Here is a 14,893-nt window from a genome sequence, read left to right on the forward strand (position 1 = left end):
TGAGTGGATGTGGACGTCCCCCACCCAAGGGATCAGCCTCAGTGAAGCCCACCCACCCAGAGATTCCCCACAGCTTTTCAGTGTCTCACTCCCAATTACTAATAGACAGCTAAGGATCATTATAATTTAAGAAATGAAATCGAACAATATGAAACACAAGAGGAGATATAAAACAGACAATAAAGGGGAATTCAGAGGATAAAGAGAGAATACAGCAAGCAAGAAAATTTTTCTAAGATACTCAAGAGATATAAAAGATGCTCAGACAATAAAACAGAACCCTTAGATATTAAAAATGTTAGCAAAATAGAAAATTCAATATAAAATGGGCAAGAAGCTGACAAAACCTCCCAGAAAGTAAATGGTGGAGGGCTGGAGGAACAAAGAAATGAATGATAGGAGAGAGAAGACCAAAAAAAAAATTAAAAAAAATAGAGCAATCTAACTTCTGAATAAGAGCTCCAGAAAAAGGAGAAAACAGAGGTCTGAAATATCAGATAAATAATGTAGGAACATTTCGCAGCACAGAAAAACATGAATTTCCACACCAAAATGGCCCACTGAGAATCTACCCCCATAAATAAAAACAGACCTACAACAAGGCATAGCATTGTGAAATTTCAGAATACTGTAGACAAAGGGAAGATCCTAAGATCTTCTAGAGGAGAAATAAACAACTTTCATACAAAATATCAGAAATCAGAAGGCACTAGACTTCACAAATGCAACAGTGAAAGCTAGAAAATGTGGAGCAACACCTTCAAAATTCTTGGAGACAATTTCCAATCTAGAGAATTGTATACTGGGCAAATATAAATTAACTGCTGCAAGCCTAGAAAATCAACAGTCAAGATTGAAGAATGAGAGTAAGGTCTAGGATATATGTTCCCTGGAGATGAAAGAAAATAGCCATGTTTGAACAATGTGAGAGGGAATTTACACATCAGTCTGAGAACTGGACAATGAATTAGTGATAAGTATATAGAAAACCATGCAAAGGAAAACTGATGCCATCATAAACTTCAGGAAAGACAGAAAGATATAAGAAAGAAAATAAAATCATATAATTGCTCAAGGCTCAGCTGTGAATGATATTTACATGGTCATAGTAATGTAAACATTAAATATTGTTTAAATCAAAAACAGAAAAATTATATTGGGAGGTCAGGGTAAAGGAAATAAAGGGGTGGGGAGTGTGTAAGAGGAAAACATCAATAAATAATACCTAAAACTGAAAAAGTAAGAGAGTATAAATATGGAGATTAAAAAAATATAGAAACAACTAAATGAGTAGAAAGTGGTTACGTCAGGGGAGTCAAAATCAGAGGTGGGATGGAGAGGGAGGGGTAAGAAGCGGTAGTAAGAGTTGGGGCAGGGGACTAATGTTTTGTGTTTCAAGTTTTATAAAATGATTTAACTTTTTAAACAATGTGGACATGACATTTAAAATTTAAAATGTAATTTAAATTTTAAGAAAAAAATTAAATTTAAGAAAGGGAGGAATGACAACCAATGAATTCCAATTGCTTGAATAGTTAGGATCTTTAACCTCAATATATACCTACTATAAGTAGAGAAGAGAGAAACTGGCTGACACAACTTCTCTTAATGGTAATTAAATAGCTATAGAATTCAAACCAAGCTGAGAAGCTATATTTAACAAGGTCACTCTATAAGAATGAAACATGAAATCTCCTTTGTCCTAAATCCTTGGGGATTAGAATGTCTCATGATTGAATTTTCCATATGAGTAACACTATTTATATTACCTCTTTTGTTCCAATTTACCATTGGTGAAGACCATGGTATCTACATTTATGTTTGTTTCATGTTTACAACTATATGGAAACTTCTTGAAATCATACCTCCTTCAGTACTTAGCACAGAGCTGAACACAAAAGACACATGCTCCATAAACTAATCCATATAAGTGTCACCTGTTGCTTGAATGGGCCATGGTTGGCTCTTCCAAATGAGGTTTAATTATGAACACCCATTATTTATGCTGCACTGTGTTATAGACAATCCCTTGGCATTTTGTGATATATAGAGCTTTCTTTTCAATTGAATATTAAATGGCTAAGACTGATGTGTTTTTTTTGTGTTCTTGAATCTGCTTTTCATAATTTTTCTGTCCATTCGAGTTATTACATCTTACTCAGTGTACCTGTACCTAGTAGTCATATTTCCTTGATTCTGATCTGCCTAAGACTCTCTTTTGCCTAAGAGCCCTTCTAAATGTGGTAGAAGCCAGGAAATTAATTAAGAATATATGTTCTCTTTCTGGGGAAAAAAAAAAAAAAGGCTAAAGGGCTTCCCTATCAGTCAAGTGCATACAATTAAATGCACGGACTTTGGGTTATCTATTTTGACTAATCAGAGGCATTTTTCCCTCACCTCTTCATTTTTTCCCTTATTCTTCATGCTTCATGTTCCAAAGATTTAAGGTTGCCAGACAAATGACTTCCAGATTAATGAAGTGTCACCAATATGATCTTTAGCAGCAACCATTATTTAAGTACACTAAATTTTATGGCTCTACCATTATGGTGAATTGACAGGTTTAATATTAACCCTATCCAAACAGAAAGGAGAATCTATATAAACCAATTTATTTTTAAAAATTCTACTTTTTTCAAAACCAAGACCTACTAGACTTTGGAGTTGAAACAGCTAAGCCATCAGCCATGGTGTTTCTAACTCAACTGCAATTCGTGGTGATCCTGAACTCTCAGAGAATGAAAACTAAATGGGAAAAAAATGTGATTCTAATTATAATCAATACTTAAATCCAACACTAATTGTACACCCCTTTACTGTGAACTTTAACAGAAAAAGGGAAAATGGGAAAAAAAATGACTGAGCTTACTATGTGCCAGACAGTTGCATAAATTACCTCATTTCAAACCCTCTTAGGGGTGTATTATTATTCCTGTTTCACAGGGAAATAAACTGAGCGTCGGAGAGATAAAATAACTGGCTCAAGGTCATGGAAAGTAGGAGAGCCACCCTACAAAATGCCAACTTTATGTCAAAGGCCCCCGAGGCGCCCCCTACAGAATGCATTGCTCTACCACAGCAAAAGGAGATACTAAATTAAGAAAGGAAGATAATTTGTACTACAACTCAGATCAAAGAGCTTGCACTGGATTCGTATTTTCTCATGCTCCTGACAGCAGAGACCAAGTTGTACCCTGACCCCAGTTCTAGTACAGCAACTGCAGCTTAACTAGCGATTGGCAGCACCTCACACAGAGAGAGGGACTCGCAGAAGCACTATGATAAAAGAACATCAGTAGTCAGTCACGCCCATGTCCACTCTTTTGCCGATCTAATAAAAACAATGTATCCAATCTGTGACACACTGAACAAACTTCAAAAGATTTTGCTATCAACAAACCTTTTTTAAAGGTGTAGAATAAAAGTATGAATATCATGGGCAATGATGCAAAGAAAACAAAATTGTCTAAAATTTATCGCCTGCCATGATAAATGAAATCCCTGGGGAGGAAACCCTCTTAACATTATTCACTTCCTCTCAGATGAACCCATCCCATTGTCCTTTGCAAGGTTTGTTCATCGCCGGGGTCTTTTCTTTTGTGCAGATACAAGTGCCCAGATGGCCCCCAGTGTGAAGCCTTCCCCCATCCCAACACCCCATTCTTCCCTTCTTTGTGGTCCAGTATCCTGGATATCAGCTCCTCCTCAGTCTTTGACTCTGAGAATGTGAATTTCACTATCCAACTAAAATTCTCTAAGATCCCCCACTCTCCTATGAAACAATCCAAAGTTTCTACTTGCGCCTCATCTTCCTGACACGCATAACCACATTATGCACTACTGCCCTCTTTTTAATACAGTATTTGTTTTGTAATCCAAATATAAAGCAATATACGCTCATTAGAGAAAACTCAAATGGTATAAAAAATGTCTTCTTCCAGCCTTAGGAAGTGAAAGGAATTTTTAAAAAACAGAATCGGTATTATATATACCATTTGTTTCCAACTTTTGTCCACTTAACACCATTCTTCTCTAACCGAGACATGCACAGCACTAGGCTCTCGCTCCCCCCTTCTGTTCAATACTGCCTTCCGAATTATAGACAAGTGCCATTCTAAACGCTACGTAAATACTACAACATAAATACTTCTGGGTGTGATGAAGATTCTATAATGCACTGATTGTAACCCACGGTATTTTCTTTCCACTGAAAAGGGATAAAAATATAGACTACTATGAGCCCTCAGTCTTCCTGGTCCCCCTGGATGGGCTCCCCACAGCTTCCTCCCAAACGTGGAACAGGTAAACTACCTCATCCATGCTTCCCCTATGCAAAGCAAAATCCTTACTACAAAGCCTCCAGCTCTCACCACGCTGGGGAGAGTTCTCCAACCGCCCCTGCTGCCCAGGTAATCTTCACTCTGCCTCTGAAATCTTAGCCACATATCTGGCTTTAGATGCTACCTGGTATTCCCAGTTGTCTTTCCATTCTCCACTAGAGAGTAGACTTTCCAAGGTCAAGGTATTGTACTGTTGAGTTTGGGAGCTTTGCTTTACACCTGCAGCTAATAGACTGCATAGACGCTCAGTGAGTATTTCTGCTGTCACTGCTTCTCCCTCTGCCCCAAACCCATTAGATCTCTGGCCTACACCTTCTCTGCACCACAGACTGATTTAGCCTCTGTCTAGCCCCATAATATTTATGATATTATTTTGATCTGAGCCATAATTAAATGTTTCCCATCACAACTGGGTCAACAAAAGTTCCACAAAATAACACTTAACCCTTGCTATATAAGATATATATACTCTCTTTTCCATTCTATTCCATTTCCTCTTTCCTCCACTTTCCCCCTCCCTCCTTCCTTCCTTTCCTTCTTTTTCTTCTTTTCTTAGTGCTGGTGGAAGTTTATTAAATAGATATCACCACCAACAGTTAAAAAATACTGAGCTAGAAGGTAAGATACCAAGATGCTCAATTTTTTTCTAAAACCTCGCATGTTTTTAACTGAGGTCCATCTTTCATTCAAGGTAACCCCTTTCCTCAGTCTTCCCATCACACTGACAATTCCATGATTTCATTCCCTCGGGTCTGCGACTTAAAAATTTTTCTCTCTCCCAGTCACTTCCCATTTTGGACCTATCATCTACCCCAGTTGGTTGCTTTGTCATCTCTAACATCTCAGCCGTGTGCCTTTTTTATCCTTATCCAAAACCACTACAAGTGTATCTTTCCAAGATTATCTGTTTTACAAACTATATCACCGTTGGATTCCTTTAACAAACCCCTCTGGAACCATAAAAATTTGATTTTTATAAAATGTTCTAAAATTTGATTTTTGTGTAGCAAAAATCCTTTTCCTAACCCACTATTTTGTCCAGCCACTAGAGTGGCTGCTACAGAAACAAACACTCCCTCCAAGTACTGCAGTGATGCCCAGCAGTCTGCTCCTACTTCTCTCCCTGCTAATTCATAGCGAGCATCAAACACACAGCCTGGCACAGCACTTGTTCAAGTGTTATCACTGAATATACTCTGGAATATTTTAGGAAAAATTTCTCCAACATCCCTCTCCTTTTCTAGCACTTAAGATTTTAGTAAGACCTGACCCAATATCCAGTCTGCTTTCACTGCTCTTCACGACCAATTCTCTGGCTAGACTCCTGTCCTACAGAGAAATGGGTCCTCCCTCTCCCTATTTGTCCTTACGCCCGTGGGGGTCCACATCCATCACTAGCTAGTCCGCACCTTCTTTACATATTAAAACCAGCTGAGATGATTTTTTTGTCTTACTTAATAATTCTTAAAATTAATATCTGCCTTCTTTTAGGCACTGAATCATACAGTACCTCTCATGATTTCCTGTCTGAACTGTTTCCTCCCACCCATCTGAAAGCCTCTGCAGGACTGGTATAGTATTCTTCCATTTATTTTGTTTTCCCCCTCAGCTTCCAGCACAGAACTTTGCATATCATATTCCCAGTACATGTATTTTGTAAACATTTCAAAGAAAACCTCCATTCAAGATGAACTTTTTTTAAAAAATAAAGTGTAGCCTTTATTTATTTATTCATTTTTAGAGAGAGAGAGTGTGTGCGAGAGAGGGCAGAGGGAGAGGGAGAGAATCTTAAGTTGGTTCCCTGCCCAGCACAGAGCCCGATGGGGGGGCTCGATCTCACAACCCTGAGATCATGACCTGAGCAGAAATCAAGAATCTGACACTCAACCGCAGGCCCTGAAGTGCGACGATGTGCAGAACGTCACCTACAGTGAGTGGACTCAACCTAGACCTGTCAGACCCCAAAGCTCTTGGTTCGCTCCTCCACAGTATCACTCCTCCCTCACTTCTGACAGACGACAAGCAAATTCACATTCTGATGCTACGTGTATTCAAATTATCCTCAGTTAGGAACGTGATGACATGCAGCCAACCAACGCAGGTTATGGTCCCAGCCTCACCCGCGTAAGTCACTTAGCCCTTCTCAGCCCCAGCTTCTACATCAAGGCCTAACACAATGTGGCCTTACAGAGCTTTCCCACTCCCAGTCTCTGGCTACTTCTCCCCAAGTCCCCACACACTATTCCCTCAGCATCGCTGTGTGTATTCATCTCTCAAACACCTGAATCACCTCTTCTTCCTGCTCGATGGACTGAAGGCAAACTCATGCCCCACACCCAACTCAAGGGAGTCCCAAGCAGAGTTAATTGCTTCCTTCCTTGTGCTCCAATGGCATCTGATCCACGTCTGTCTCCCACATAAACTCTAGAGGCAGAAGCATAGCTTACTTGACTTTATAATCTAAAACCGAGAACAATTCCTGAAGATTTCAGGAAATTTTGCTGAATTAAGTAATTCAAGAATGTTTGTTGTGATTCCCTGCTTGTTGAATTAAGCAATCAACCATGCCTTACATGAGAATGCCATCTGTCCTTCCTATTTCACAGAGTTCTTTAAATGTCACCTCCTCACCCCACCCCAGCCATGCAAAGGTGGTTCCCCACGATAATCTTTCATGGTAGCCTGCTCCTTTCCTGAACTTTTATCAGGACATGGGGTTATAAATATATGTGTGTGTTACTTGTTTAATGCCTGTATTCCTCCACACCTAGACTGGAAGCTCCATGAAGACAGAGATGATACATGTTTACCACTGGATTCTCAGAACGCAGCACTCAATAAATGTTTAGTGAACAAATGATATGAAGATTAACTGACATAAGGCATATCAAAACTCTAGGATTGGATAATGATGATCAAGACACAATTATGGGGATTATCGATGCAGTTTCTCTCCTCTTAGAGAGCTGACACAAAACCTGAGTCTCTTCTCCAATACAGCATATGCCTCCTAGCTGGCAAAACGACTTCCTGCCCTGCCAGTAGGGCACTTAGGTCTGACTCATCTGAATAATAATAGCAATTACTTTATTTTATTCCAGATAGTAATCTACAAAAATATAAGCAGTGAGAAATATTAAATCACCTCAGGCCTCACTTAAGATTTTCTATAAAATAAAGGTCAAATAGCTTCTTTTTTCCAAAAATGATTTTGATTTTGATGTATGGTTCTGACCTTCAAAGCACAAAACAACCTTTATGAGATACCTGCTTAACAAACCTGAATGATTAGCCTCTATTCTCAAGCAGGTGGACCCAAGCAGACCAAGACATGGTTGCTAACACTGGGTCAGATGTCTGCAGGGCTCCCACATTGCATGGGCTCCTTCCAAGGCTCTGTGGGATGGGGACCTGCCCATGTGTTCTCATGGGCACTTATCTTCTACATTTTGCAGAAGCAAGAATTTTGTATTTTCCTTAAAGAGGGCCCTCCAAATTGTACATCCTTCAGGCCCCATGAAGCCCAGATCAATCCTTGTACTAATGGCTTTCAACCTTATAATGAGATCACTTTTCTCTCTAGCATATTCACGACCAAGATGACAGTGCAGGCGTATCTAACAAGATTTTTTTAAAAGTCAAGTTCTAATCATTGCAGAAGTCATGTTCTCATAATATCTTTTTATATGTCCTTCTGAAAAAAGCACTATGTCCGAATACTATTTTTTTCTAAAACCAGATACCTCTCTCTTTCTCATTAATAAACAGAGCTTGCACACACTAAAGTCCTGTGATCTCTAAAACATTCACAACTCTAACATGGAGGCATTACTAATTTTTCCATTTTGCAGGAGGGGAAGTTGAAGCTTAGGGAAGTTAAATGACTCGAGCAAGACTGGACAGTGAATAAGGGATACATGTGGCTGGGCTTTCAACCTGGGGCTGCGAGCCACTCTTAATCTCTACGCAGTCCTACCCTCCAGCTTCCTTGACAGCAGAAAGTATGTCATCTCAGTCCTGTGTAATTCCCCCCAGAGCTGATGATAAAAAGCTGGCACTTTATTTGATCAACTGTTTAAGAGAACACCAAATGTAACACAATCTCAAACACTGTGACATTACTATGGATATTCCTAAATGATGAGGTAATCAGATACCAAAGGCTTCTTGCATGTGATCTCAGGACTGACACAGACAGAAAACAGGGCCAGATGTTGCCAGTGTTTGCAACTACAGATCAGAGAGTCCTGGGTGAGAACAGAGAGTAGAGTAAGGTTACATGGAAGCCTTTCAAGTCCCATCAGTGATGTAGTCTTTGAATCAAAAGGAAAACATATTTACATCTATCTGGGAGAAAAGGAATGCACAATAGTTTTATTAAAACCTTTTTTTTCAAAAACACATACCCAAGATAGAGCAAATGGCTTATCCTTCGGTGTAGTCCTCTGAGCCTCCTCACGGCTTGGAAGCTAAATTAACACTGCAGGAAGGGAGAAGTGTGTCATCCTAACTGAAAACAGTTAACTCCATGCCTGCGTGTAGACGCGGCCTAAAAGCGTCTTAACTGTAATGTACTGAAACTGCCTGAAAGGCTGCCATTTGGCACCCAGACCGACATCAAAAGGCAATGCTCCTAATGAGCATCTTCAGCTGAGAGACAGCATTTCAACACCGTGAAATGAAAGGGAATAATGGCACCACTGGCAACACCAAATAATTTACATCCCTTTACATCAGCAAATGGTTTTAAGGTTTGGCACCAAGAGTTAATATTAATAATGGAAAGGGCTAAAGGAGACATGACTGTGACCTTCAGATGGACTTCTGGATTTTACTGCCCTACAGTAGTGAGCACATCTACCTGTACTATTGATAACAGGCTTGCCAGGGTTGTTTCCTAAAAGCAGAAACTCTGGGCCTCGTAGACACCTAATCCTTAGGATTCAGAGGGATCCCTGGGCATCTCCTTCTTGCTAAGAGGCTGTCTCTTACAGTATTGCTCAGAGACCTACGATTTTAAGACACATATAAAATGCTCTTCTGAATTTTACTCATTTTTTTTTTTTTTAAGATTTATTTATTTATTTGAGAGAGAGAGTACATGAGAGGGGGGAGGGTTAGAGGGAGAAGCAGGCTCCTCGCTGAGCAGGGAGCCCGATGCGGGACTCGATCCCGGGACTCCAGGATCATGACCTGAGCCGAAGGCAGTCGCTTAACCAACTGAGCCACCCAGGCGTCCTCATTTCTTCTTTTTTAACTGAAGGAATCTTAACTTAGTCTTTTTTATTTCAAAAGTCAAGTAGTCACTATGACTACATAGCCAGTTGATTCGTGGTTCCAGTTTAGTCTAATTTGCAACCCATTTTTAAGACTAGTAAAACACTATTTGTAATTTGCTGCCATTTCTTTTAAAGTTCCAGATGTTTCTTAGCCTATATATTTGTTAGATCACTAAACTGAGGAATTATCAGTTATGGGAGCTACACTGAAATATTTATGTTGGCACCATAAAACATTTGTGTGCTCCAAAACTCAATACTTCAATAATACAGGAGAGCCCTTTCCCAATGCCTTTGTCTCCTCTCAGGCTGTCTGTTCCCGGAAGACTGACGGCGGCAGGTGCGGTCCCTTCCTCTCCCCTCCCTGCCCATTGGTTCTGCTCCCCATCACCACAAACCCAAGACTGGCAGGGAAAGTTCAAGCCGTTCTTTAGCAACAGGTAGTCAGTCACTTATTGGGCACGGAGGCAGGAAGGACTGCCTGTACAATCTCTTTGGAGGTCTGCCGGCAGCACTGAAGTCCCTTTCTGTCTGGAGAGCAGCCACAGTCCCTTAACACTGAAGACGTAAATATGGGGGGTTCATCAGACTCATTTTAAATAGAGGCTTTGTCACCTTAAAAAAATTAAGTGGTTGGATCAGAAATTCCAAAGTCCATATTTCAAGCAGTGTAAAGTTTACAAGATGCTGTCTATAATTTAAGAAACTGAGTTCTGTAGCAAACAAAAACATCTGTCATGCCTAAAGATTAGGCTTTGAATGAGAAAATGGTGCTATTTATTTTGAAAGGCAATTAAGACCTTGTTCCCTGTGACAGAAAAATATAGATACAGATTACTTACATTAAATTATGTATTACTGATTTGAGATAGTCAATTAATGATGAATGTATGCCAAGAGAAGTGCAAAACTCAGAATTGTGGGGCTCCAAGTAAGTAATTGCTCCCTCTTATCGTTGCCTTGAGTAAGCACCCACAGCCAGTGCGAACAGCACACCCATACCATAATTTTTGAGTTTGGGAGCATTTTTGCAAACAATTACTGCCTTAATTCTTGTACTGTCAAGCTCAAAAAATAGTCACCAGTTAAATCAACAAATCCTTAATCAATTAGCACAGAGACTTGGATAAACCCTCTTTATTGAACAAGAATATGCCCTGCTATTTCCTGCTATTCCAGTATTATTTAAAAAAAAATAGACCCTGGGAAAATTTCATCAAGTTCAAGCTGCTGGGGGAAGAAGTGGGAAGCTTCTTGAAAAACTGACTTTAAAAAAAATGTAAATTGTTGGACTAATGAAAACAGCATGATTGGTAGATCTTTGGAACCTCCACAGCAGGAATAGTAATTCAAAAACTATTAAATAAAGGACAGGCCACACTTCCATAATATCTGGATTATAGTCTCTTTGTGTTTAACTGTTGAATTTTAAATAGATTCTGCATTATTTTCAGTATTTTAACATATGCTAGTATGTGTTGAAAGAAAATTAACTCTTTGGCTTTTGGATAGAGTAATGAAAGTTTTTCCACATTCTTTAATATGACTATATTACATTCAGTTACAGCTTTGTTCATAAACACACATTTTTGATCTTAAAATGAAAATCAACAAAAAAAAATACAGCTCAGCATTGCTGTACTCACAGCAAACTTGGCTGAAACACCTCTTGATAATTCATTTCGTGAGGAGTATTATGTATACTTATATACGTGCTAGCTGGCTTTTGTAAGGTAGCAAAGGTGCCCTTTGTTCTTGATCCAGTGCTATCTTGTTAGAAAACCAGTCCTATTCATTCCTTTACTCTGGCAAGTAAAATTGGCAGAGGACTAAAATTGTCAAAGAAACGTATGATTCCAGATCATTCCAGATCTTTCAAGTAATTTTTCCACAAAACATCCAAAATTGCTGCTAGAATAGACTCAAATTTGCTATGTAATTCCACAACCTTGCACTTTATTCCTAAAGAGCAAAAGACACCAAAATGAGAGGGGCTGCAGACCTGATTCATATTGTGTTAATAAGGTTAGCAAACCTTGTATCTAAATTTTCATATGCACTGTGTGGAGTGCAGAGACTGAACTACCATTGTCCCTGGAGATGATACAACACTTGAGGCCAAAATAATAATAATTGTTATTATTATTACTATTATAATTACAGTAACAATTATTACTATGTATACACAAATACATGTATGTGTGTGTATATAATATTGTTTTTATTTTCGCCCTGACCCTCTGACCTGAAGTCTTCAATTTTTTTAAACGATCGTATTATTAATACTTTAATGGAAAATTATTTCTCTTTAGAAAACCGTTCAACTTATTTCTTTTGTTAAGCAACCATGTATGCGTTTCATGTTCTGCCTTGCCCCATCCTCACGGTTCCAGGGCCAGGACTGAGGCCGCTTTCCTTCCAGGGAACACTGGTACGAATGCCACCCTTGCTGGGCAGCCACCAGATCCCAATCCGGGACTCCCTGGGCGTGTACCAGCTTGAGCCTGTCTTCAAACCCGAACACCGAAGGTTACACCCATCACGGTGGTGGAAAGGTAGGCCGGCGATCCCCCAGAACCCCCCAAAGATCAGGTCTCCGTGGCCACGCCCCCACCTCGAGGGGAGGAGGTCCCAGAAACGCACGGTCTCGGGAGGGCAGGTCGCGCGCGGAGACCCCGCCCGCACGACGGAAAAGGGAACGCCCGGGGCGGCCCCGGCCAGGTGGCGGCGGGACCCAGCGATCTGCTGACTGGGGCTTGGCCGCAGCTGGGGGCCCCCCTCAGCCCCCCTGAGGCCCCGCCCTCAGCTTCGCCCCCGGCCCGCAGCCGGCCGGTCGGCGCACGCGCGTCCGTGCGCCCAGCCCGGGAGCCCTCCCAGGCGACGCGCTCGGGCCGGGACGACGCGGGCAGAGTGTGCGTGCTGGGGGGGCGGGAGGGACGCCTCGGGTCTGCGCGAGAGAGGCGCGAGTGGGCGAGCACTGGCGGGCCGGACCTCCCAGGGACACCTGGACTCCATCTTCCCTCCCCTGGACTGTGGGGCGGGCCACGGGGCGGGGTTTCTCCTGGCGGGGGCGAGCGAGACCGTTAGGCTGGAACACCGGGAGACGGTCCTGGCAGCTCCGGGCCGCCACCCGCGCCGCAATAAAAGCCTCTCGCGGCTTCCCGCCCAGCCAGCCTCGCTCTGATTGGTCGCCATGGGAGAGGGACCCGAGTTGGCTGGAGGCGGCGGCCGGGGCTGCTCCCGTGCCGCCCGGGGAGGGCCCGCCCCGCGCGCTCCCCCACCCGGAATCGGCCGTCTAGGCCAGCACCCGAGGCGGCACCTGGCAGCGGCGGCCGCGACACACAGCCCCCTCCTCCCGGCTTTCCCCGGGCGCTTCCCAGCACACGCCCCCCTCCCGGAATGTCGCCCACCCCACCCTGCTCTCTGCGGCCCCTGCTCCTTTTCTTCCCCGTTCCCGACCGTCCACGCCAGAGCGCAAATCCCTGGGTGGGGTGGGGTGGGGAGAGCAGCTGGAGGAGAGGGTGGGTACGCACTGAAGAATCTTCCAGGGAGGCCGGGATAGAAATACACCAAATGAAATGAACCTCCCGGCCGCGGAGGTTTTCTGGGCGGCGGCACAGCCCCCGCCACCCGCGGCAGCATCCCTCCACTGTCTTCCCCTCAGCTCCCTATTGTTCGCACTTTACAAGGATCAGGAACCTCGCCCAAAGAAAGGAGGCTGGGGCGAGGTGTTGCGGGCGGCTACCTGCCATTCTTCTCGCGCACCGTGCAACACGGGGCTCGAGGTGCGTGTGAAGGCACACGCGCGCACACACACGCGCACACACACCAGGCAGCCCGATCACGCCCTCCTCGCCCTCCGCCCCTCCGCCCCTCCACACTTCCTCCTGTCAAAACGCGGCGCTCGGCCCTCCCATCCCTCCGTGCTCCCGGCCGAGAGCAGGCTTTGCAAGTAACCAGCAATTTGGCAAATGAAAAACTAACGTCATATTGACGGGGGTGCAACAACGGCCACACAGCCCTGAGATTCTGCCCATTTCGCCCCATTTTGCAAACCGTTATTCAGTCTGGGCGGGGGAGGGCTGGGCGCGAAGGCGGCGAGCCCCACTTTATTAGACCCCAGGGAAATAACGATGGGGCGGTTGCCCCGGCCTTATTGTTCACTCTTAGCGGGGCCGGGGCTGACAAGCCCCTTCCCCGCGGAACCCGAGCCCGCGAGGCCGCACCGCGGAGCCGCGGCACCCCCGCCCCGCCCCGCCGCCCGCTTCGGGAAGGAGCGCTGCCCAGCACCCGCGCGGCCGTAGCGTTCCCGGGAGCGTCCCCGGGAGCGGGCGGCTCCGCTCCCCGCGCCGCCGGCACACAAAGTGGGAAGGGCGGGCGCGCTGGAGGCGCAGCGGGCGCTCGCGGCGCTGGGAAGCAGCCCGGGTCCGGCGCAGCCCCGGAGAGCGCTGGGTTCCGCGGGCAGCAAGGGCGACGCGCTCCCTTCTCAGCTCAACGACAATGACCACCCTTAGTATTCCACGTAAAGTCACCCCAAATAACAGTGTCCTCGGGAGAGAAGGAGGGGGAAGGGAGCAATCAGTACATCAGTCTGAGAATAATCATAATTTCAAAATGTACCTGCGGTTCCCAGGAAAAACAAAGTCCAGATGAGATCCTTAGTTTGCAGCATTGTAATCTGCTGGCTGGGAGGGATGTTCTTGCCGCGGTAAATTCTGTGCCCCCCCTTGCAGAGAGTGTGGACGGCGGCAGAGCAACAGACCTAGGGGCAGACAATTGCCAGGCTGAGTATGATTATTTTTGCAGAATTGTTTCCTGCCAGCCGCTGCCGAGCTGCGTTCACGCGCGGATCGGAGAATGAGTGACAGTCCCAGCCTCAGCACACTCGCAACTCGGAGATCCTTGCGCTGGCCCGGGTTCGCTTTGACGGCACTGGGGATGGGAGCGGGGGGCGGGGGGCGGGGGTGAGAACCTCACTGTGTCCTTCCACCACGCCGGCCACAAATAGTGCCGAACATCAAGGAGGTAAGAGAGACAGGGGAGGCAGATGCGGCCGCCTGCAAAACGCGGCCTGGAGCTGCCGGAGGAGTCGGGCTCTTTCACACGCAGTCTTCCAGGCAGAGCTGGGATTTCTTCTTTTCACACTTCTCCCCCACGCCTCCGCGGTCCCTCCTGCCATGCAGCCTTCCTTAATCGGGAGGGCGGATATTTTAATAACTAGTAAATAATAAAAACAAAATCTTAGGTTTGGTTAGGTTTTCAAAGTTGTCAAAT

At 44.3% G+C, this 14,893-nt stretch overlaps 1 protein-coding gene across 18 annotated transcripts in view; it reads right to left on the minus strand.

Annotated features, from left to right (window-relative positions):
- The window catches only part of NCAM1 (neural cell adhesion molecule 1), a 299,102-nt gene extending 284,529 nt beyond the window's left edge, over positions 1-14,573 (minus strand). For 5 of the 18 annotated variants that reach the window (XM_036088233.2, XM_036088232.2, XM_036088230.2 and 2 more), the window contains exon 1: positions 14,240-14,563. In XM_036088233.2, the coding sequence (XP_035944126.1) occupies positions 14,240-14,291 (52 nt within the window). In that variant the 5' untranslated portion in view covers positions 14,292-14,563. Of the gene's footprint in view, positions 1-14,239 lie in introns of all 18 variants that reach the window. The other 13 variants (XM_078058980.1, XM_078058979.1, XM_078058978.1 and 10 more) reach the window with 6 other exon arrangements.
- Between the last annotated feature and the right edge of the window lie 320 nt (positions 14,574-14,893).

Source organism: Halichoerus grypus, chromosome 11, assembly GCF_964656455.1.
Source record: "Halichoerus grypus chromosome 11, mHalGry1.hap1.1, whole genome shotgun sequence".
Lineage (NCBI taxonomy): Eukaryota > Metazoa > Chordata > Mammalia > Carnivora > Phocidae > Halichoerus > Halichoerus grypus.